Raw genomic sequence first — 24,736 nt, 5'->3', positions numbered from 1 at the left:
CGGGGGGAGGGGGTTTGGGAGAAGGGGGTGGGATTATGGACATTGGGGAGGGTATGTGATTTGGTGAGTGCTGTGAAGTGTGTAAACCTGGTGATTCACAGACCTGTACCCCTGGGGATAAAAATATATGTTTATAAAAAATTAAAAATTAAAAAATAAATAAATAAATAAATAAATAAATAATTATAATGTTTTGGAAAGATAGCCACCCGGACTATTGACTCTCTTTGGTTGAACAACTATTTTCTTAGCTCATCAAAATAACTCGTCTTATTCTGAAGATGCTAAACCCAAAGAACCGAAAGTATTGCTTAGATTTGATGACCCTTTTACTTTCACAACATTTTTTTTTAAGATCTTATTTTAATCACCTCCTTGGAGTGCACTCCTTACTCCCCATCACCTACTTCGGCCACCCCCACCCACTTCCCCTCTGGTAACCATCAGTTTGTTCTCTCTACTTGAGTACTTTCTCAACTTTATATTTTCAAAAACATTAACCCTACAGAAACGTTATGAGAAAAATATAAGCAACACTCATATTAACCTATATTCACCGATTTTTAACATTTCATCACATTGGCTTTCCTTGTGTGTATGTGTGCCTATGGAACGTTCTTTGTTGTTTTTGCTGAATCACTGAAGTTTTTGCATTGTTAGCCTTTACCCTCAACATTTCAATGAGTATCTAAGAACAAAGATATTCTACATAATCAGAATTCCATTATCATTCCAAGAAAATTTAATATAATATTATCTGTAATATTATCTGTACAGAGACCATATTCCAATTTTCAAAATGTCCCTTTTTGCTGACTTTTTTCCAATCCAGGATACAGTCAAGAATCATGCATTACATTTAATTGCCTTCTTTTCACACTCCTTTAGTCTAGAATAATCCCTAGCTGTTGTTGTTTTCTTTTATAACATTGACTTCATTTGAAGAACCCAGTTCTACTGTTGTGCAGGATACTCCTCACTTTGTACTGGTCTGTTCCCTGTTAGATTCAAGTTAAATAATTTTGTCAGGTACACTGTATGGATGATATTGTGTCCATCTCAGTATGTTGCAACAGAACGGAAATTATGGCATTTTGTTCCATTATTGGTGATGTTACATTTAATCATTTTTCTATGGTAAAGCTAGCTTTGTTTCTTTTCTATTTAAAAAAATAGTCTAGGGGCACCTGGGTGGCTCAGTGGGTTAAGCCACTGCCTTCGGCTCAGGTCATGATCTCAGGGTCCTGGGATCGAGTCCTGCATCGGGCTCTCTGCTCAGCAGGGAGCCTGCTTCCCCCTCTCTCTCTGCCTGCCTCTCTGTCTACTTGTGATCTCTGTCTGTCAAATAAACAAATTTAATAAATAAATAAATATAAAAATAAATAAATAAATAAAGTCTATGTAAAAAATGGGTAAAGGACTTGAATATACCTTTCTCCAAAGATACGCAAATGGCCAAAAAGCACATGAAAAGATGCTCAACATCATTAGAGAAAAGCAAAGCAAAACCACAAAGAGGGGCCCCTGGGTGACTCAGTCAGTTAAGCATCTGTCTTGGGCTCATTTTATGATTTCAGTGTCCAGGGTTGAGCCAAGCATCAGGCTGTCTGCTCAGCAGGGAGTCTGCTTCTCCCTCTTACTCTACCTCTGTGCTCTCTTGCTCTATCTCTCAAATAAATAAATAAAATCTTAAACACACACACAAACACACATACACATGCTGAGATACCCTTTCACACCTACTAAGTTGGCTATATTCCTTTTTTAAAATGGAAAATAAGGGGCACCTGGGTGACTCAGTCGGTTAAGCTTTAGACTCCTGTTTCGGCGCAGGTCATGAATTCATGGGTCCTGAGATCAACCCCCGTGTCAAGCCCACATCAAGCCCCACGTGGAGGCCCACGGGCTCAGCACTGAGTGGGGAGCCACTTGAGATTCTCTGCCCCTCCCCCAACTCACACTCTCTCTTTCTCTCTCAAATAAATAAATCTTTAAAAATAAATAAATAAATGGAAACTAAGTGTTGGCAGGGATATAGAGATATTGGAATCCTTGTACATTGCTGGTGGAAATGTAAAATGGTGCAATCACTGTGGAAAACAGTCCCACAGTTCCTCAAAAAGCTAAACATAGAATTATCAGCAATTCCACCCCTAGGTATATATACAAAATAACTGCAAGCAAGTACTCAAATCCTTGTACACAAATGTACATAGCAGTACTAATCACAGTAGCCAAAAGGTCAGAAACAACCCAAATATCGATACATCAACACATGAATGGATAAACAAACTGTGGTTTACTCATACAATGGGACATTTTTTTTTTTAAAGATTTTATTTTTTTTTTATTTGACAGAGAGATCACAAGTAGGCAAAGAGGCAGGCAGAGAGAGAGAGAGAGGAGGAAGCAGGCTCCCCGCTGAGCAGAGAGCCCCATGCGGGACTCGATCCCAGGACCCTGAGATCATGACCTGAGCCGAAGGCAGCGGCTTAACCCACTGAGCCACCCAGGCGCCCACAATGGGACATTTTTTAATGGGTTTGCTTTCCCCCCTTTTTTAAAGATTTTATTTATTTATTTGACAGAGAGAGAGATCACAAGTAGTCAGAGAGGAGGGGAAGCAGGACCCCTGCTGAGCAGAGAGCCCGACTCCGGGCTCGATCCCAGGACCCTAAGATCATGCATGACCTGAGCACCCCTACAATGACCCAGGCACCCCTATAATGGAATATTTTTCAGCCCATAAAAAGAATGAAGAAGGAGGGGCACCTGGGTGCTCATCATCTATTGATGATGCTTGCCTGGGTCGATTACTACTATCATGGTTGTACAAGAATGACACTATAATCCTGTCATTCCAACTGTTCTACCTGTATTAATTAGGTGGCATTCTTATATAAAGAAGACCTTTCATTTCTCACCACTCCTTGGTTCTCTGTTTTCGTCTTGTTTTTTGCCTTTGTTTTTGGTATCAATATTGACAGTTATTTCTGTCACATCAATATTTGATCTTGAATTGTTCCATATTTGACCACAAAATCCCTTCCAATTGGTAGTGACCTTTGGACACGTCCCAGTAGATTTTTGAGCACCTCTTCAGGTTCTGGCACAAGAAGTTACAGAAAACTTTGTGCTTTCCTTGACATGGTCTCAAAACCAGCATGTGTCCAGTCTTAGCTCCTTCTGGAAGGTGATTAGAAGCTTGGAAAATAAAGAAATGTGAATTTGAAACCAATTTCTTTTATTATTTTTAACACCTTTATTGAGATTTAATTCACATACCATACAATTCACCCCCTTAAAGCGCAAAATTCAATGGTTTTTTAGTACGTTCACATGGTTGTGCAACCACCACCAACAATCTAATTTTAAAATATTTTTCACACCCCTAAAAGAAACTCCATAGTCATTAGTAGTCACTCCCCATTTCCCCCATCCTTCCCTGCAAAGCCCTGGGCAGCCACTAATCTCTTTTCTGTCCCTATAGACTTGCCCATTCTGGACAGATCATGTAAATGAAATCATACACTATGCGGCCTTTTGTGACTGGCTACTTTCACTTAATGTTGAAGACAATTTCTGCTACTAATTTATCCATAACCTTGAACAAGTTACTTAATTACACCATCTGGAAAATAGTAATAATATCAATACCAATCCTCCTTGATCAATATGATAATCAAATAAAATAAGTAACAATTCATACATAATTAATTATCATTAACATTAGATGGAAGACACGAGACCGAATCTGCCTGCTAGATCTTTTGCACTCATTTGTTCAACAAATAATTATCCAATACCTATTAATGTAGCATTATTCTACATATTGAGTCTATAGCACTGAAAGAAGAACACAGAAATCTCCCTCCCTCGTGGAGCTTACTTTCTGCTGCCAGAAGAGAAAATAAACAAAATAAATATGTGAAGTATTACTATGATTACTAGGTGGCAGTAGCATCTATAAAAAGAAAAAAACAACAACTAAATGAAAAATTAAAAAATACCAACCTTTCAGGAAGATGTTTTCTTTTTTTCGAGATTTTTTTTTTTCCTTAAAGATTGTATTAGTTATTTATTTATTTAACAGAGAATGTGAGTGAGAGCACAACCATGGGGAGCAGGAGAAGGAGAAGCAGGGTTCCTACTGAGCAAGGAGCCTGATGTGAGACTCGGTCCTAGGACACGGGATCATGACTTGAGCCAAAGGCAGAAGCATCAATGACTGAGCCACCCAGGTGCCCCTGAGGAGGTGTTAAAGAAAGATCTCACCGAGGGGCACCTGGGTAGCTCAGTCAGTCAAGTGTCTGCCTTTGGCTCAGGACATGATCTCAAGGTCCTGGGATCAAGCCCAGAGTTGGGCTCCCTGCTAAGCAGGGAGTCTGCTTCTCCCTCCCCCTCCCCCACTACTCTTCCCCCTGCTCCTGCTTGTGCTCTCTCAAATAAATAAATAAAATCTTTTTTAAGAAAAAGGTCTCACTGAGAAGATAACAATTAAAGACCTAAGTTGTGTCAATCTTTTTACATCTATAAATTAGGAGAGAACCACATTTGCCACTTACAATATCTGTGAATTGCTTTGAATTTATTGAGTTAAAATACACCAACTTGGGGCGCCTGGGTGGCTCAGTGGATTAAGCCACTGCCTTCGGCTCAGGTCATGATCTCAGGGTCCTGAGATCGAGTCCTGCATCGGACTCTCTGCTCAGCAGGGAGCCTGCTTCCCTCTCTCTCTCTCTCTCTCTGCCTGCCTAGCTGCCTACTTGTGATCTCTCTCTGTCAAATACAGAAATAAAATCTTTTCTTTTTTTTTTAAAGATTTTATTTCTGTATTTGACAGAGAGAAATCACAAGTAGATGGAGAGGCAGGCAGAGAGAGAAAGAGAGGGAAGCAGGCTCCCTGCAGCAGAGAGCCCGATGCGGGACTCGATCCCAGGAGCCTGAGATCATGACCTGAGCCGAAGGCAGTGGCTTAACCCACTGAGCCACCCAGGCGCCCCAGAAATAAAATCTTTAAAAAAAAAAATACACCAACTTAATTATCAATCAATAAATTTGCACATACTATATTAGGTGCTTACAGAAAGAATGATAAAGTATAAACCTAGTCTCTACAAATTTAAAAATTAAAAATTTGGGGGCACATAGCTGTTTCAGTGGGTAGAGCATGTGATTCAATCACAGGGTCAGTTGTGAGTTCAAGCCCCATACCGGGTGTGGAGCCTACCGAAAAAAAAAATTTTTAATTTTAAAAATGGAAATTTAAAAATGGAAAATTTCTTTGGGATGCATAATTTCAAATGACATTTTCAATGAAATTAGAAAAAGAAACAAAAAGAGTATAAGTATTTTTTTAAGTTTTTTTTGTTAAGCTCTATACCCAACATGGGGCTCGAACTCACAACCCTGAGTATAAATTTAATTATTTTATTCTACCATTATTTATTGCTAATAAATCTAATTCTGAGATTATAATTAAGAAGCGGTAGTATTACAACTGGATATATTTTGTTCTCTGTTAGCAGTCCAAAAGAAATGAAAAGGGCAGTATATGTGCATTTTCACCCCAATCTAGCACAACAGAATTCAAGGTGAACCTTTCGTGTTAATCCTTACTAAACATAAGAGAAAATTACAGAATGCCATAAACCCAATTGTACACTAACATTTCTAAGTAGAGCTATTAAATCATGCCATATGGTAGAAGGTACATTTAGTATGTCATAGAATTAGAAACAGACTGGAGAGGTCATACAACTCACCTTTGGGCCTTTAGTGGATATGAACATAGCCTCTTTCTAAAGGCTCTCCAATGCTTTGACATTTGTAGGAAAGTTCCTTTAGATCTAATTTATACCTTCTGTTATGAAGCTTAAGCCCGTCTTTTATGATTACAGCGTATTTCTCCATGGCATTAGTGCCATTAAAGCAGGAATTTAACCCAGAAGTTAGTGCACAGAGTAGTATAGCCAGACTGCCTGAGTTCAAATCCCAGTTTTAACATTTACTAGGTAAACTTCGGGCTGGGTAACTTGGACAAGTTACTCAGTTTCTCTGTGCCTCAGTTTCCTGAGCTGCAAAACGAGGATAGTAATATTAACTACCTTATATGCTTGTGAGGATTCAATGAGTTGTTTCATATAAAATACTTAGAGAACGATCTAATTGTTCAAGAAACATTAGCTGTTCTTGGGCACCTGGGTGGCTCAGTAGGTTAAAGCCTCTGCCTTTGGCTCAGGTCATGATCCCAGGGTCCTGGGATTGAGCCCTGCATGGGGTTCTCTGCTCCGCAGGGAGCCTGCTTCCCCACCTCTCTCTCTGCCTGCCTCTCTGCCTACTTGTGATCTCTGTCTGTCAAATAAATAAATAAGATCTTTAAAAAAAAAAAAAGAAGTTTAAAAAAAATACGAGCTGTTCTTATCTATATGCATAGCAAGACATGTCTTACTAATCTATTGCTACAAAACAAATTTCTCCCAAATTTAGCGACTTAAAACAAACATTTATTATCTCACGATTTTTGTGGTCCGGGCCTTGGGGAGCTGTTTGGCTGGAGAGTGAAGTTGTCACTGAGGGCTGCAGTCATCTGGAGGCTTGAGGAAGATCTGTTTCTAAGATGGCTCACTCACATGGCTGTTAGCAGGAGGCCTCAGACCCTCCCTCACTGGTTCTTTCAAGGAGGCCTCACTTCCTCCACTTGGATCTTTCCATAGGGTGGTTGAGTGTGTGGCTTCCCCCAGAGAGCAAGGAAGAAACTTCACTGCCTTCTGTGACCTACCCTCAGAAGTCACAATCTGTCATTTTCACCACATTCCAATCATGAGAGGCAAGTCCAGCCCATGCTCAAAGGAGGGGCACGAAACCACTTCTTGAAGGGAAGAGTGGCAGAGAATAAACGGACATATTTCTTAAACCACCACAAGGGGTCATTCCTTCTTTCTTTCAGGGCCTCTGATTTGCGAGCGAGAATCCTTACAGACCCCCTCACTGGGCTATTGTCTAAACAGTAGAAATAAAAGAGAATTTTCAGTCCAATGTTCACATTAAATAAAAGGGAACATAGTCTAGATTATCTAGGGAAAATCAACAATAGTAATAGATGTGTTATAAATAAAAGGAGCCAGTTAAAAATGGCTTTGAACGATCTGTCCAGGGCTGTATTAGTAGGGATTTAGAATCTTGACTAATATGCCAGAGCATATCTAAACAAATCAGAGGGTCGGACCATAATAAACTATGCCAAACTCTCGAACCCTGGGCCCCAGGTCTTTCCAGCATTTGAACATGGACAGAGCCATGAGAAAATACTTGTTTCTCAAATACATGAACTCTCTGAGTATAAGAATTTTGTTTTCCATTTTATGGTAACTGATTCAAAAATCCAGTATAAAATCTGATGTAAAAATAAGCTGAGGGGCGCCTGGGTGGCTCAGTAGGTTAAAGCCTCTGCCTTTGGCTCAGGTCATGATCCCAGGGTCCTGGGATTGAGCCCTGCATCAGGCTTTCTGCTCAGCAGGGAGCCTGCTTCCTCCTCTCTCTCTCTGCCTGCCTCTCTGCCTACTTGTGATCTCTGTCTATCAAATAAATAAATAAAATCTTAAAAAAAAAAAAAAGATTGTAAGTATAAGCCCCACATTGAGTGTAGAGACTACCTAAAAATTAAATCTTCTTTTCATTTTCTAAGGCAGGGAAGAGACAGGGAAAGGGAGAGAGAATCTCAAGCAGACTCTATGCCCAGCACTGAGCCCAACTAGAGACTCAATCTCACAACCCCAAGATCATGACCCCTGAAATCAAGAGTTGGATGCTTAACTGACTGAGCCCGCCAGGTGCCCCATAAAAATAAAATCTAAAAAAGAACACAAACATGGGGTGCCTGGGCGGCTCAGTGGGTTAAAGCCTCTGCCTCCGGCTCAGGTAATGATCTCAGGGTCCTGGGATTGAGCCCCACATCAGGCTCTCTGCTCAGCATGGAGCCTGTTTCCTCCTCTCTCTCTGCCTGCCTCTCTGCCTACTTGTGATCTGTGTCTGTCAGATAAATAAATAAAATCTTTAAAAAAAACAAACAAACACAAACACAAAACAGCTTGGTGAGTCCTCAAGATTATAGTGTTCAATTATACTTATTTGAGGGGCACCTGCGTGGCTCAGTTGGCTAAGCATCTGCCTTCCGGCTTAAGTCATGACCACAGGGTCCTGGGATGGAGTCCTACATCAGGCTCTCTGTTAGTGGGGAGCCTGCTTTTCCCTCTCACTCTCCCTCTGTGCTCTCTGTCTCTCTCAAATAAATAAAATCGTTAAAAAAACAATGTTGAACCCTCCCAGTACCTCCCGAAAGCCCCCTCGTCCCTCCTCAGTCACTACTCCCACACAGATAACCTCTATTCTAACTAGCCTGCTGATTAAAGGGGCCCAGTTTTTAGGTTTATGTAAATGAAATCATACACTAGGGCTTTACAGTTTGTTTCTTTAGCTGGACCTCATGTTTGCAAGACTGAGCTGTGTGTTACATGCAGTAATACTTTCATTAGAGTGTTCCATTTTGTGAATATACCACTTGTTTTTTATTTTTATTTCTTTTAAGATTTTTTTTAAAATTTATTTGTTTGACAGAGATCACAGGTAGGCAGAGAGAGAGAGAGAGAGAGGAGGAAGCAGGTTCCCTGCTGAGCAGAGAGCCCGATATGGGGCTCGATCCCAGGACCCTGGGACCATGACCTGAGCCGAAGGCAGAGGCTTTAACCCACTGAGCCACCCAGGCACCCCACCACTTATTTTTTAAATCCACTGGTGCCATTCACTTATTTATTTTTTTAAAGATTTGGTTTGAAAGTAATCTCTGCACCCAGTGTGGGGCTGGCACTCACAACTCTGAGAAAAAGAGTCACATGGTCTACTGACTGAGTCGGCCAGGGGCCCCCACTGACACCATTTATTAAACTGCCATGTCTTGGTGCACCTGGGTGGCTCAGTCTGTTAAGTGTGCTACTCTTGATATCAGCTCAGGTCATGATCTCAGAGTGGTGAGATAGCGCCCCGCCTCAAGTTCCACATTGGGTGTGGAGCCTGCTTAAGATTCTTTCACACACCCTCCTTCTGTCCCTCCCTACTACACTCTCCCTCAAAAAAAAAAAAAAAAAAGAAAAGAAAAGAAAAGAAAGAAAGAAAGAAAAACAAGGGGCGCCTGGGTGGCTCAGCTGGTTAAACACCTACCCTCAGCTCAGGTCATGATCCCAGAGTCCTGGGATGGAGCTCCAAGTTGGGCTCCCTGCTCAGCAGGGAGCCTGCTTCTCCCTCTCCCTCTGCAACCCCCAGCCTCCAGTGCCCTCTCACTCTATCCAATAAATTAAATCTTAAAAACAAACAAACAGACACAAAAACCCCAAGTGCTGTGTCTTAACCCCAAACTCAGCTTTGTAAGGAGGCAGCTGACTCAGCCAACAGACTATAATTAGTTCTGCCGGCTGGGGGCGCCAGAGGGAGCCTGGAGCCTGGAAACGGAGACCGAGTTTACCCCCTTCCTGTGATTGGCGGGTCCTGTCACCATCCTCTCTTCACAACAGCAGAGGGGTCTAGTCTCAAGTTGTCCCCTCAGAACGACACCCAACGCCAGGCAACACCCCCTCCTCAGACTTCCGGGTCCCAGCCTCTTCCTCTAAGCTGGGAGTACCCCGCTCTGCACTTTGTTCCCCAGCTGTAGAGATGGGAATTCCTGCAACATGGTCTTATCACAGTGTCCCCTTTATCCTCTTTTCGTTCTGCAGTACCTGTTCAACCAAACGATGCCTTATATTCTGTTTCTTTGTTTGTTTGTTAAAGCTGCTGATCTAACTGCCACAAGAAAGTAATTTCTGTTTTGTCTCCAGACTCTGATGGTCACATGATTCTACCAGTAACAGGTGGTTCTGCTGTCTCCAGTTTGGGCCATTACCAGTAGCGGTGCTATAAATGTTCTCATCCCTGTCTTTGGGTGAGTATGTGTCTATAACCTAGAAAATGGAATTGCTAAGTCATAGGGGATGTGTGTGTGTGCTCACTTTTAGCAGACACGGCCAAAGGATTTTCCCAAATGGTTGCTGCAGTAACTGCATTGATTTCAAAGCATTCTCCTGGATCTCACACCTGATTCTCAGAACTTCTAGACATCATGAAGTCCCACACGCTTATAATTTACTCTCCACGTTAGGATTTTTATGTTGCAGTGCTAACAAAAACTAGACTCTGTTGCTTAAAGAGGGACTGTATGTCCTTAGTTCCTCTGGGAGTGCCTGGCACATAGTAGGTGGTGCTGAATAAATGACAAGAACAAAAGTAAGTTTAAATCTGTCCCCTTGTACAGCTGAACTAATGTAAAATAGTAATGTAAACCGAGGGCAGTCCTGTCCAAGGGCACATTCAGTAACCCCAGAACACATCCTTCTGGGCAACTGGAGATAAACAGGCCTTGGTTTCCACTGGCTGCTTCTATTGTCCTGCAAGACCCATTTCGGGCCTCACAATCTGCTGAAATGACTTGACAGAGGAGCAGACCCAACGTAACAGTGGCAGGGGGGGGCTGCTCATGGGCTGGGCAGTCTCCTTGCTTAAACCCTCTCCCCAGGGCATCTGGGTGGCTCAGTTGGTTAAGCGTCTGCCTTCAACTCAGGTCATGATCTCAGGGTCCTAGGATCAAGTACCACACGCATTGAGCTCCCTGCTCATCAGGGAGTATGCTTCTCCCTCTCCTTCTCCTTGTGCTCTCACTCTCTCCTTCTCTCTCAAATGAATAAAAAAAAATCTTTAAAAAAACAAAAAACAAACAAACAAACACCCTAAATCTTAAAAAAAAAAAAAAAAAAAAAGACAGTGGTATTTTGGGAGGCCCCTGGGTGGCTCAGTTAAGTGTCCAGCTCTTTTTTTTTTTTTTTTTAAGATTTTATTTATTTATTTGACAGAGAGAGAGAGAGAGAACATAAGCAGGCAGAGAGGCCAGCAGAGAGGGGGAAGCAGGCTTCCTGCTGAGCAGAGAGACTGATGCAGGGCTCGATCCCAGGACCCTGAGCATGACCTGGGCCAAAGGCAGAGGCTTAACCCAGAGAACCACCCAGGCACCCAAGTGTCCAACTCTTGATTTGGGCTCAGGTCATGATCTCAAGGTCATGAGACTGAGCCCTGGATCAGGCTCAGTGCTGGGCATGGAACCTGCTTAAGATTCTCTCTCTCTCCCCTGCTCCCATGGCCCCTCCCCACCACCACACCCTCTAAATAAATAAACAAGCAAACAAATAAATAAAATGAAGACAACGGCATTTTTAAATCTCTGGGTAGGTATGGCATGTTTTCGTGACTCACCACGGCCAGTGATGTACAGCAAGCAGATGTCTCCTCTCGTGCACCATTTGTCACCAGAGAGGAAGGCAACATGTTGTGTTGTCATCGTGAGGCTGATGTACAGGCCTCCTATTTCCGAGTCCTTAGGTATGTCTTCAGTTCTCACTCTCTGCTTCTCCTTCCCCCTCCCTATCTAATGCCAGATTTACAAACAACCAACACCTAAAGAATATGGTCATCACAAGTTGAGAACGGCCTCAGTTCTCTATTGTTGCATAAAACAAGAAAAAAAAAAACCCTAAAATTAGTAGTTTACAGCAACGATTTATTATTTCTTGAAATGCTGTGGGTTCACTAGGCGGTTCTTCTGGTCTCATCCGGGCTCACTCACGCTGCTGCATCCATCCAGTGGGTGAACTAAGCTGGAGAGCCCGAGATGACCCCGTTCCTATATCTGAGGGCTTGAAAAGACTGGAACGGGGTAGGGGGGACCTCTCTCTCTCCATGAAGTGGTTCATCATTAACTGGTCTAGCTCAGCCACTTAGAACGGCAAGGCTCAAGAGAGTGAAGGCACAAGCTGTGCAGGCTTCAGAAAAATCACACAATGTCATTTCCATACTATTCTATTGCTTTAAGCAAATCCCAAGACCAGATTGATTGCAAGAGGCAGTGATACCAAGTGTGTGAATTTAGGGAGGCGTTATTCACCAGGGGCACTTTATAGTAGTCTACCACAGGTGTATGTGTGTGTACGTGCATGAACACACAAGTGTGTGTGTGTGTGTGTGTGTGTGTGTGTGTGTGTAAAACCCCATGGACTTCATTTGAGGCATGCTTGCCAATGCACTTAAACCTCTGCAAGGCCAATCCGTTAACAGTTTTACTTTGTGCAGCAACCACAAGGAACAAAGTAATAGGCTTGGAATACACATTACATTTATCTTGCAATTTTTGGCTAAAAGAATGCTTTCAGATCCATTACATTAAATTCTTTCAAGTCCATTCCATGGACTAGGTAAAGGTGCATGTCCCTGCGGTATGATAGGACATTCATTTGGTATTTGATCCCAGTTCCTGGCTCAGAGCTTCTACAACCTTGGGATTTCCTGAGTATTAGAAGGGTCTTTGGTTTTTTCATGATGAACCCATTTACATCACACCTGACCAACTTAGGGTAAAGTTTCTAGAAAGCCTCAAGATAAGGCTGGTCACCAGAAAGACCCAGTGATGAGAGGGTTGAAAGTTTCAGCCCCACCCCTGACTTCCTTGAAGGGAAGGATGGCTGAAGGTTGAGCTCATGAAGAGAGAAAGTCTTGAACAAAATTTGAAGTTCCAAGCTGGTGAAGCATCCAGGAGCTGGGAGGGGGGTGTGACCAGAGGGAGCAGGGAAGCTCTGTGCACCCCACCACTCGAACTTTGCCCTGTGCCTCACTTCTCTTTGGCTGCTCCTGAGTTGTGTCCTTGATCATAAACCAGTAAAATGCCCTCCTGAATTCTCTGAGCCATTCTAGCAAATTATCAAACCTGATAATAAGGGGTTATGGTGACTCCTCCTTTATGGCCAGTCCCTCAGAAGCATGGGTGATGTCTCTAAGACTTAACAACTGGTCCTAAAGCTGGAGGGGGGGGGGGGCAGTTTCGCAGGGTCTGTGCTAACCCCAGGTAGTTACTGTCAGAACTGAAGTGAATTCTTGAACACCCACTAGGTGTCCTGAGAATCAGAGGATTGGCTGTCGGCATTGGGAAACACTCCAGAAGTCCCATTTTTGCAGTAGGGAGGAGAGCTAAGACACACACAATTTTTTGACCCAGCATATACTTTTTTTTTGGTCCACTGTGGTTCCTCCTCTTTAAAAATAAAACATTAGGGACGCCTGGGTGGCTCAGTTGATTAAGCAGCTGCCTTCATCTCAGGTCATGATCCCAGCGTCCTGGGATTGGGTCCCACATTGGGCTCCTTGCTCGGCGGGGAGCCTGCTTCTCCCTCTGCCTCTGCCTGCCATTCTGTCTCGCTCTCTCCCCCTCTCTCTCTCTGATAAATAAATAAAATCTTTAAAAAAAAATAAAAATAAAACATTAGGGCACCAGGGTGGCCAGTTGGTTAAGCGACTACCTTCAGCTCAGGTCCTGATCCCAGCATCCTGGGATTGAGCCCCGCATCTGGCTTCCTGCTCAACGGGAAGCCTGCTTTCCTTCTCCCACTCCCACTGCTCGCATTCCTGCTCTCGCTCTCTCTCGCTGTCAAATAAATAAATAAAATCTTTAAAAAAAATAACCCAATCCAAAGTTCCAAGGAGAAAATTGAGTTGACTGTCATCTACTTATATACATGCACACACAGCACCACTGGAAACTAGATATCTAAACTGTCTGGAAACAAATAAACTGAGTATCATGACAGCAAACATTTCTGCTAATAGTTCCTGGCAAGCATTAAAATCAATTTAGAGCAGATAGTGGTGCTGGACGTGTCCAGAAAGTGAGTTATGCTGAGATCTATAAAACAAACAAAAAGCTTCCTATAACATTTTCAGTGGGACAAGGTCTGAAAAATCAACCTTCTTGATTTTTTTCAAAAAGGTATCTTCTCAAAAGTACCAATAGGCAGTTCTGCAATGACGAGCACAGTTAGACTATTGTCCGAGTGTTCAGTTCTGAAAGCATTATGGGAGGCCTTGTCACCTGCAGCACCTTGGACAGAGGATTAGCGGGTCTCTGTTAGCCTCTGCAGCCTTAAGGGGATCTTGTTTAGGATTCTCAGACCCTACACGGGTGATGAACATGCTACTTCGCTTTTTCATTTTGGAGTAATACTGTCTTCTAAATAGTTTTTCTCCCATATTGCTTTGCTCAACTACATAGAATTATGATTTTTTTAAATGTAAATGTGTAATCCAGGGAGAAAAGGTAAAAGTATTTTCATACATAAAGGCACAAGATTACTGCAATACCTTTCACTAGTGAACCAGTCTGCTAATGCTACTAACACTAGAGCCAGACCTCCCCCATCCCCTGCTTCAGACTGGTCACTGTTGATCAGTCATCTATAAAGTTGCCTCCCATAGCCATAATGGAAGGAAAAAGCTTGCTTGTTCTTGTTTCCCTTGACCCATCCTTACACTTTCTGTCTTCTTTAGTCATGTTCCAGATTCAAACCATCTTCCTCTGGTAGCAGCCATCATTGGATGCCGACCCACGAACCATTGCCCTTTTCCTCCATGTGGGCAGAGGTCTATTTTTTTTGTTTCTGTGTCCACCATCCCTCCATTATTGGACTATATTTTGGTTGATCTAAGCCAGTGGTTCTCAAAACTTTTTGGTCTCAGAATCTCTTGACACTCTTTTTTTTTTTTTTTTTAAAGATTTTATTTATTTGAGAGAGAGAGACAGAGAAAAAAATGCACACGAGCTGGGGAGGGAGAGGCAGAGCGAAGGGGAGAAGTAGACTCCCTGCTGAGCAGGAAGCCTGAATTGGGGCTCCATCCCAGGACCCTGAGATCAGGACCTGAGCCGAAGACAAACGCTTAATGACTGAGCCACTCAGGCATCTCTCTTGATACTCTTAAAAATGGCTGAGAACCTCAAAGAACTTTTGTGTTACCATATTAGAAATTAAAACCAGAAAATTATTTATTGATTGGTCTATATTAAAATAATAATATGCCCAGTATGTAAATTTAAATAACATATAAGTGTCCTTATAAGAAGAGAAATCTCTGGATAGAAAGATACAGAAGGCAGAGAAACAGTGGGGAGAAGGCCACATGACCTTGGAGGCAGGTGTTGAAGTAGTGTGTCTACAAGGCAAGGACTGCCAAGGGTGTGGGCAGCCACCAGAAGCTAGGAGGAAACAAGGAAGGATTCTTCCCTAACACCTGCACAGGGAGAATGGCCCTACCAATGCCTGGATTTCTGACTTCTAGCCTCCCGACTCGTGAGGGAATACATTTCTGTTCATTTCTTTGTTTTAAAGTAAGCATTGCCCAATATGGGACTCGAACTCACAACCCTGAGGTCAAGAGTGGCATGCTCTTCCGACTGAGCCAGCCAGACGCCCCAGAATTTCTGTTGGTGTAAGCCAGTTTGTTACAGCCACAGTGGGGAAGTAATAAAGGGCCCCACGTCTGGAGAGGCCTTTTGGGTCTTGGAGAAAGAGGTCAGAGGGCAGGCTGGGAAAGACGAATTCCAGGCGCTGTTGTTCAGTTTTGTCTTTCAACAATCTTCCAGCACAACTCCTAATTCTGGGTCACATTCTGAGCAGTTATTATTAATGATCTATTTTCTTTATCCTATTATTATCTATTTACTAATTCAATATTTTTTAAAGATTTTATTTATTTGAGAGAGTGATCACACATGAGAGAGGGAGAGGTGTAGAGGGAGAGGGGCAAAGGGAGAGGGAGCCGCAGGCTCCCCACCGAGCAGGACCCCGGGATCATGACCTGAGTCGAAGGCAGATACTTAACTGACTGAGCCTCCCAGACGTCCCTAGATATTTTCTGTCTTTATCCTACTTCTATTTGTCTGCTCTTTGACAATCAAAGCAAAAATCTATTCTTTCTTAAATCTATTCTTTATTATGTATTTCAATGTTTGGTTTGACTCTGCAGCTCTGAGGCTTCAGTAAATATTTGTTTCTTAACTAGTGTAGGAGATGGGGAAGGTCTTCTAAAGGATGTATGTCATAAAAGATTTAAATTTCTGCCTTATAGGGAGTGTCCATATGCTGAATATGTGTTGACTTAATTTTTTGTCTGTGTGCTGACTTAATTCAGTGTTTCTTTTTTTTTTTAAATTTTTTTAAAAGATCTTATTTATTTATTTGGCAGACAGAGATCACAAGTAGAAAGAGAGACAGGCAGAGAGGAAGGGAAGCAGGCTCCCCGCCGAGCAGAGAGCCCAGTGCGGGGCTCCATCCCAGGACCCTGAGACCATGATCTGAGCTGAACACAGAGGCTTTAACCCACTGAGCCACCCAGGTGCCCCTAATTCAGTGTTTCTTATCTATAAGTTTGAGTAGAAGCACTCTGGAACTGATAAGAAATTTTATTTACTACTTTTCTTTTCTTTGGTTAGTGTATTTCAAAACTGCCAAAGTGCTTAGATGATTTCAATATTTGTTTGTTTTTTGAGATTTTACTTATTTATTTGACAGAGAGCAAGAGAGCTGGAGAGGTACACAAGCTAGGCAGTGGGAGAAGGAAAGCAGGCTCCCCACTGAGCAAGGAACCCGATGGGGGGTTCGATCCCAGGACCCTGAGATCATGACAGACACTTGCCTGAGATCAAGGCAGACACTTACTGGCTGAGCCACTCAAGTACCCCAAAGTTTTTATAATTCTTATAGGTATATATATATATATATATTTATAATATATAATGCATACATATATATAGGCATATATAATAAATAATGTATATAGACATATATAATTCTTAGAGGCATAAAACATTTTAACCAGGAATGAGATTTAGCTTATTATTCACATTCATGAAAAAAACCTATAAATTGAGAATATTTCAATAAATTATGTTAAAAGATGAACTGAGGTACATGAAGATTTTGAAGAGTTTACACGAGCCAATATCAATTTGGGCAGTGTCAAACGAAGAACGGAGAAGAGCACTCTACTAGGGGAAAAGCTTTTCTATTTTTTTTTTTTTAAGGATTTATTTATTTGAGGGGCACCTGGGTGGCTCAGTGACCTAAGCCTCTGCCTCCCTTCAGGTCATGATCTCAGGGTTCTGGGATCCACGCTCCCCATCTCCTACATGCATGGGGCTCTCTGCTCAGTGGGGAGCCTACTTCCCCCCTACCCTTCTCTCTGTCTGCCTCTCTGCCTACTTGTGATCTCTGTCTGTCAAATAAATAAATAAAATCTTAAAAAAAAAAAAAGGATTTATTTATTTGAGTGGTGCCTGGGTGGCTCAGTGGGTTGGGCCACTGCCTTCAGCTCGAGTCATGGTCCCAGAGTCCTGGGATCAAGTCCCGTGTTGGGCTTCCCTTGCTCTGTAGGGAGCCTGCTTCTCCCTCTCTCTCTGCTTTTCCCCCTGCTTGTGCTCTCTCTCTATGTCAAATTAATAAATAAAATCTTAAAAAAAAAAGAACTTATTTATGTGATAATGAGCAAGTGAGTGAAAGAGAGAGAATATGAGTAGGGGGAGGGGCAGAGGAAGAGGGAGAAGCAGACTCCCACTGAGCAGAGAGCAGAGATCCCTTGACTCCATGATCATGACCTGAGCCAAAAGCAGACACCCAACTGACTGAGCCACCCAAGGGAGGTGCCCCATGAAAGGGGAAAGGCTTTTATAGAGCATGCAAAAGCAAAGCAAGGAAATTATTTGATCGGCTTTAGCTTAGAGTAGCTTTATTTGGGAAAAACTACTTGGATTTGTGATTAGTTGTTCTTAGTTTTCAATTTCTTAATCTTGAGGCATTTACAGGACTTAACTCTGGCTTAGGTTTCCATTTGCTATCAAGATGTTAGAGCCACCTCAGTCTAATGGGCTCTGGGTTTAATTACTTTAATGATGATAATATTACATCAAATATCTGAGAATCATCTGCTCTTCTTTAACTCAAGAAGCATTTAGCTAACAGCTTGGGATAAATGTTGATATATTTAAAAATTATAATGACTATGAAAAATTGTGGCTACAAAAATACTACATCATCAAGGTGGGTCACCCCACAATAGTTTCGATTTTCATTTTCCTGATGATTAGTGATTTTGAGCATCTTAACGGCAGCATTATTTACAATAGCCAAGGTATGGAAGCAACCTACCTGTCCACTGATAGACGAACAGATAAGGAAGATGTGGTATTCATACGATTTCACTCATTTGTGGAATTTATGAAACAAAACAAGCAAAGGAAAAAAAAAGCAGTGGAATGAACCAAGGTTCAGACTTTTTATTTATTTTTGGTTAAAGATTTTATTTATTCATTTGACAGACAGAGATCACAAGTAGGCAGAGAGGCAGGCAGAGACAGAGGGAAGCAGGCTCCTTGCTGAGCAGAGAGCCCAATACGGGACTCGATCCCAGGACCCTGAGATCACGACCCGAGCTGAAGGCAGCGGCTTAACCCACTGAGCCACCCAGGTGCCCCCAAGGTTCAGACTCTTAACTACAGAGAACAAACTAATGGTTACCAAAGAGGAGAAGAATGGGGGGGAATGGGTGAAACAGGTGATGGGAATTAAAGAGGACGCTTACTATGATAAGAAAGAAAACCAGGGAATCCTGTGGTGATGGAAATGTTCTGCATCTTGACTCTCTCCATTTCAAGATCCTGATATTGTTCTATAGGCACAACAGGTAAAGGGAATATGCATCTCCCTATATTATTTCACAGCAACATGTAAATTCACAATTAACTCAAAATAAAAAGTTTATTTAAAAAATATAGAATTAGGGGCGGCTGGGTGGCTCAGTTGGTTGACAATCTGACTATTGATTTTGGCCCAGGCCATGATCTTAGGTCCTGGGATCTAGCCTCACTTCAGGCTCCCTACTCAGTGGGAGTCTGCTTGAGGATTCTTTCTCTCTCTCTCCATCTGCCCCTCCCCCAATTGCATTGGCACACGCACACTCTCTCTCTCAAATAAATAAATAAAATATTTATTTTTTTAAACATTTATTTATTTGACAGAGAAGGAAAGATCACAAGTAGGCAGAGAGGCAGAGGGAGAGGGAGAAGCAGGCTCCCTGCTGAGCAGAGAGCCTGATGTGGGGCTTGATTCCAGGACCCTGAGATCATGACCTGAGCTGAAGACAGAGCTTAACCCACTGAGCCATCCAGGTGCCCCAATAAATAAATCCTTAAAAAATCCTTTAATTTTTTTTTAAATATAGACTCAATTAAAAAATATGTAGGGTATATGTGTGTGTGTGTGTATACATATATCTAATATATTTATAATGTGGGCACACATACAATATATATGATAATAAATATATTACTACTCGGTCATAAAAAAGAATGAAATCTTATCATTCTCAACAACATGGATGGATGTAGAAGGTATTAGGTTACATAAAATAAGTTAGAGAAAGACAAATACCCTATAATTTCACTTATGTGTGGAATCTATAAGACAAAACAAATGAACAAGCAAGCAAATAAAAGAGAAATTCGTAAATATGAAAAACAAACTGATGGTTACCAGAGGAGAGGTGGGTAGAGGGATGGGTAAAATCGAGAAAAGGGATTAGGAAGTACAAACTCCCAGTTACAAAATAGGTGAGTCATGGGATAAGAAGTAAAACATAGGGTACATAGTCCATAATACTGTAATATTGTTTGGTGACCAAAGGTGACTACACTTACCATAGTGAGCATTTCATAACGTATATAAATGTCAAATCACTATGTTGTACACCTGAAACTAATATAATATTGAATGTTAACAGTACTTCAATTAAAAAGGAAAAGGAAGAGAGAGAGAGAAATATGGGTCACCCTTTAATTTTTGGCAAGCTTTGATATAACAGGACCATATTCTACACTGAGTTCTGCCTTGAGAAGCTGCCTGAAGACCAATATTAAGATGAGAGGATACATGAGGAATTGCTTTAAAGAACATGGAATGAGAGTGTTCTGATGATTCAGTGGTTAGGGAGGAAGGCACACGAACTGGTTCACTGTTTATTTAAAGATTTTATTTATTTATCTGGGATTTTATTATTTATTTATTTGAGAGACAGCAGGAGCAGAGAAGGAGAAGCAGGTTACCAGCTAAGCAGGGAGCCCGATGTGGAGCTCAATCCCAGAACCCTGGGATCATGACCTGAGCCAAAGGCAGAGGCTTAACCAATTGAGCCACCCACACACCCCTAGCTCTGATTGTTTAAAAATACTATCCAAACACAAACAAGGCGAAGAGATGGTAGCATATCTTTTGAGGATCCCATTAAAGCATTGTTTAACGTGACCACCAAAGTATGACTTAATTCTCTAGAACCCAGCGGTCAGCAAACTTTTTCTGAAAAATGAGTCAGGTAAGTCAATATTCAGGGTTTTGTTTTTTCACAATCCTTGAAAAATGTAAAAGCCACTCTTAACTCAGGGGCTACACCCAAATCTGGCCTGCTGACAGTTTGCTGATTCTAGAAGTCCCTTTGTTTCACTATTCACGATTTTTGTTCGTTTCACTTTTCACTATTGATTAAAAGCATAAGATTCTATGAATTTGCATGTTAATTTGTAGATTTTTCTCTAGTAAAGGTAAAATTTAATGTCTGGTAGAAATATAACTCGAAAGGTATGGGGCAAAAAAGGTTTATGGTTTTATTGTCACAGGATATTAACCAGTTTTGTATCTAATAGAGCGATCCCTTTTTAAAAAATTGAACTTTAGGGGCGCCTGGGTGGCTCAGTTGGTTGAGCATCTGACTCCTGATTTCAACTCAGGTCATGATCTCAGGGACGTGGGATCAAGCCCCATGTCTTTGGGGTTCCCATTCAGTAGGGAGTCTGCTAGAGATTTTTTTTCTCCCTCTTGCATGCTCTCTTTCTCAAATAAATAAAACTTTTAAAAAAATTAAATTGCAAAATTTGAGATTATTGTATGTAGATTTACATTCAGTTGTAAGAAGTACTGCAGAGAGATGATGTGTGATCTCTACCCAGTTTCTGCAGTGGTAACACCTTGTAGGACTACAGTACAGTATCACAGCCAGGATATTGCCTGATAGAGTCAAGTCACAGCATTTCCATCCCCTCAAAAATCCCTCAGGCAGCCATTTTGTAGCCACACCCACTTCTCTCAAGACCCCCACCTCCTTCTTAATCCCCAGCAAAGACTATTCTGTTCTCCATTTCTGTTTTGCCATTTCAAAATTATAGAGAAGAATCATATCTGTAACCTTATATATATAACTATATAACCTTTTTGGGATTTTTCCTTTTTTCACAGAGCATAATCCTCTGGCAATTCATTCAGGTGAGAGGTGAACAATCTTTTTTTTTTTTTTAAGATTTTTTTTTTAAAGATTTTATTTATTTATCAGAGAGAGAGAGGGAGAGAGAGGGAGCACAGGCAGATAGAATGGCAGGCAGAGGTGGAGGGAGAAGCAGGCTCCCTGCCGAGCAAGGAGCCCGATGTGGGACTCGATCCCAGGACGCTGGGATCATGACCTGAGCCGAAGGCAGCTGCTTAACCAACTGAGCCACCCAGGCGTCCCCATTTTTTTTTTTTAAGATTTTATTATTTATTTGACAGAGGGAGAGAGATCACAAATAGGCAGAGAGGCAGGCAGAGAGAGAAGAGGAAGCAGGCTCCCCGCTGAGCAGAGAGCCCGATGTGGGGCTTGATCCCAGGACTCTGGGATCATGACTCGAGCTGAAGGCCTCTAGAGGCTTTACCCACTGAGCCACCCAGGCGCCCCCCAAGAGGTGAACAATCTTACTTCTTTTATTTTTTCTTTTTGGTGAACAGTCTTACTTAATTTAAATTTTCTTATCAAAAGGCCTATTCAATATACAATTCCTCAAATACCCTTCGAACTAGCCTTACTGTTCTGTTTGTTCCCTCACTGATTAGGGGACGAAAACCTTTTCCTTGTGTTCGGACACATTAATTTTTTAAAAAAGGTTTTATTTATTTATTTGAGAGGCAGAGAGTGAGAGAGAGAGAGGAAACACAAGCAGGGGGAGTGGAAGACGGAGAAGCAGCCTTCCCACTGAGCAGGGAGCTCGACACAGGCTTGATCCCAGGACCCTGAGATCACGGCCTGAGCCAAAGGCAGAAGTTTAACACCAGGAGCCACCCAGGCACCCATTTTCCCTGCATTCCTTCTCTATTTGTAGGAGTCATAAATATGTCATAAATAAATATATACACTGTTTAAGTATAGTTGACACACAATGTTAGGTTAGTTTCAGGTGTACCACATAGTGATGGGACAAGTCTATACCTTACACTATGCTGTAGCTACATCTGTCAACACACAACCCTAGTAGAGTCCCACTCACTATATTCCTCAGGCTGTACCTTTCATCCGCGTAATTTATTCTTGCCATAACTGGAGGCCTGTACCTCTCACTCCCCTTTGCCCATTTTGCCCAACCCCTCACTGAGTCGTCCCTCTGGCAACCACCGGTTTGTTCTCTGTGTTTATGTGCAAGAGCCACATTTTTAATTTTTTGAAATAATACTTGGATATAATTACTTTTCCAGTGCTTGCTCCCTAGAGAGAATTTCCAGTTGGCTCAATTTTTTTTACTTAGAAAAGTCAGAAAAGATCAGATCACCTTTTCTTTCCTTTAGCCAGAATAAAAATGTAATTTGCTTTACTTGAGTTTCAGAGTAATGATAAGAAATATGTTCTCTCTCCAGTGACAGGTTATTTCCATGAGATTTTGGGGTGAGTTGAGAAGAAAGAAATTTTTTTTTTTAAGATTTTATTTATTTATTTGAGAGAGAGAGTGAAGGAGAGAGAGTGTGAGAGGGGGGAGGATCAAAGGGAGAAACAGACTCCCTGCTGAGCAGGGAGTTCCATGAGGGACTCGATCCCCAAACTGCAGGTACATGACCTGAGCCAAAGGCAGTTGCTTAACCAACTGAGCCACCCAGGGGTCCCGAGAAGAAAGAAATTTTATTTTATTTTATTTATTTATATTTATTTATTTAACAGAGAGAGATCACAAGTAGGCAGAGAGGCAGGCAGAGAGAAGGGGGGGAAGCAGGCTCCCTGCTGAGCAGAGAGCCTGATGTGGGGCTCAATCCCACGACCCTGGGATCATGACCTGAGCCGAAGGCAGAGGCTTTAACCCACTGAGCCACCAAGGCACACCAAGCAAGACATTTTTAAATAGCATTTTTATTCTATGCCACTGGCTCACTTTTTATTTTTTAAGCAGGGATTCCAACAGTATATCAGCATAGAGATTTATGATTAATTGGTCAAAAACCCCATGTGTCTTTTAGACTTTAATATTTTGCCTCTAGTGAGAAGCAGATAGTTTATATCATCACTTAATAGAAAAGGTATGTTTTCTCAGATGAGAAGATTAGAAGCCACTTAGTCCACTCCCCTCTTTTGCAGCAGGACTAAAATAATCATTTCTTTTTTTTTTTTTTTTAAAGATTTTATTTATTTATTTGACAGAGAGAAATTACAAGTACATTGAGAGGCAGGCAGAGAGAGAGAGAAGGAAGCAGGCTCCCTGCCGAGCAGAAAGCCTGATGCGGGACTCGATCCCAGGACCCTGAGACCATGACCTGAGCCGAAGGCAGCGGCTTAACCCACTGAGCCACCCAGGCGCCCCTAAAATAATCATTTCTTAAGAAACCAAACAAGAGTGGGGTGCCGGGGGGGGCTCAGTCAGTTTAGCGTTTGCCTTTGGATCAGGTCATGATCCCAGGGTCCTGGGATTGAGCCCCGCATCTACTAAGTAGGGAGCCCGATGCGGGGCTCTTCCTCTTCCTTCTGCCGCTGCTCCCCCGCTTATGCTCTCTGTCAAATAAATAAATAAAATCTTAAAAAAGAGAGAGAGAAACAACAAAAATGTATTATGGGAAATCTCAAAATACACAGGAGTAGAAAGAATGGTATAACAAACCTCTATGTAAATGCAATATATACACATATAAATGCAATTTATATATACATATTTTTTACATAAATTGTGCATTTAAATGCAATATATATGTGCATATATAAATGTAATATATATACATATATTTTAATGCAATATATATATATACATTTTTTTTTGACAGAAATTGTGCACTCAGGTGGGAGGTGAGGGACAGAGAGAGGGAGAGAGAGAATCCTAAGCAGAGTGAATAAAGTCAGTATTAGTAATATTTGGCTAACCTTGTTTCATACATACGCGTCATTTCCTCCAACTCAGTAAATCCCAGACATCACATAATTTCATCCATAAATACTTCAGTATGTATCTATAAGAGATAAGTCACTTTTTAACATAACAAACCCATTATCACACTGAAAAAATAGTAACACTTCCTTAACATAATCTAATATCCGGTCAGTATTCAAATGTTCTCCAGTGCCTCCTTTTAAGGCAGGGGAGGGGCAGAAGGAGAGAGAGAAAATCGCAAGCAGGCCCCACACCAGCAAGGAGCCTTATGCCAGGCTCAATCCCACGACCCTGAGATCACGACCTAAGCCGAAATCAAGAGCTGGACACTTAACTGACTGAACCACCGAGGTGCCCCTTTCAATATCTTTTTACAAATGATTTGAAACCGGATCGAAACAAGATCTGTTGTGTATATATTTTTTCTTTTTTTAAAATACCATTTCTGGGGGCGTCTGGGTGGCTCAGTGGGTTGGGCCGCTGCCTTCAGCTCGGGTCATGGTCTCGGGGTCCTGAGATCCGGTCCCGCGTCGGGCTCTCTGCTCGGCGGGGAGCCTGCTTCCCTCTCTCTCTCTCTGCCTGCCTCTC

At 41.9% G+C, this 24,736-nt stretch overlaps 1 protein-coding gene across 2 annotated transcripts in view; it reads right to left on the bottom strand.

Moving 5' to 3' along the window:
* SRPK2 (SRSF protein kinase 2) overlaps positions 1-6,748 on the bottom strand; it is a 257,091-nt gene extending 250,343 nt beyond the window's left edge. The window contains exon 1 of one of the 2 annotated variants that reach the window (XM_059170868.1): positions 6,519-6,748. In XM_059170868.1, the coding sequence (XP_059026851.1) occupies positions 6,519-6,589 (71 nt within the window). In that variant the 5' untranslated portion in view covers positions 6,590-6,748. The remainder of the gene's footprint in view (positions 1-6,518) is intronic. The other variant, XM_059170874.1, reaches the window with a different exon arrangement.
* Between the last annotated feature and the right edge of the window lie 17,988 nt (positions 6,749-24,736).

This window comes from Mustela lutreola, chromosome 4, assembly GCF_030435805.1.
Source record: "Mustela lutreola isolate mMusLut2 chromosome 4, mMusLut2.pri, whole genome shotgun sequence".
Lineage (NCBI taxonomy): Eukaryota > Metazoa > Chordata > Mammalia > Carnivora > Mustelidae > Mustela > Mustela lutreola.
Note: the sequence above shows the minus strand (reverse complement) of the source record. Positions and strands in the feature narration are given on the sequence as shown.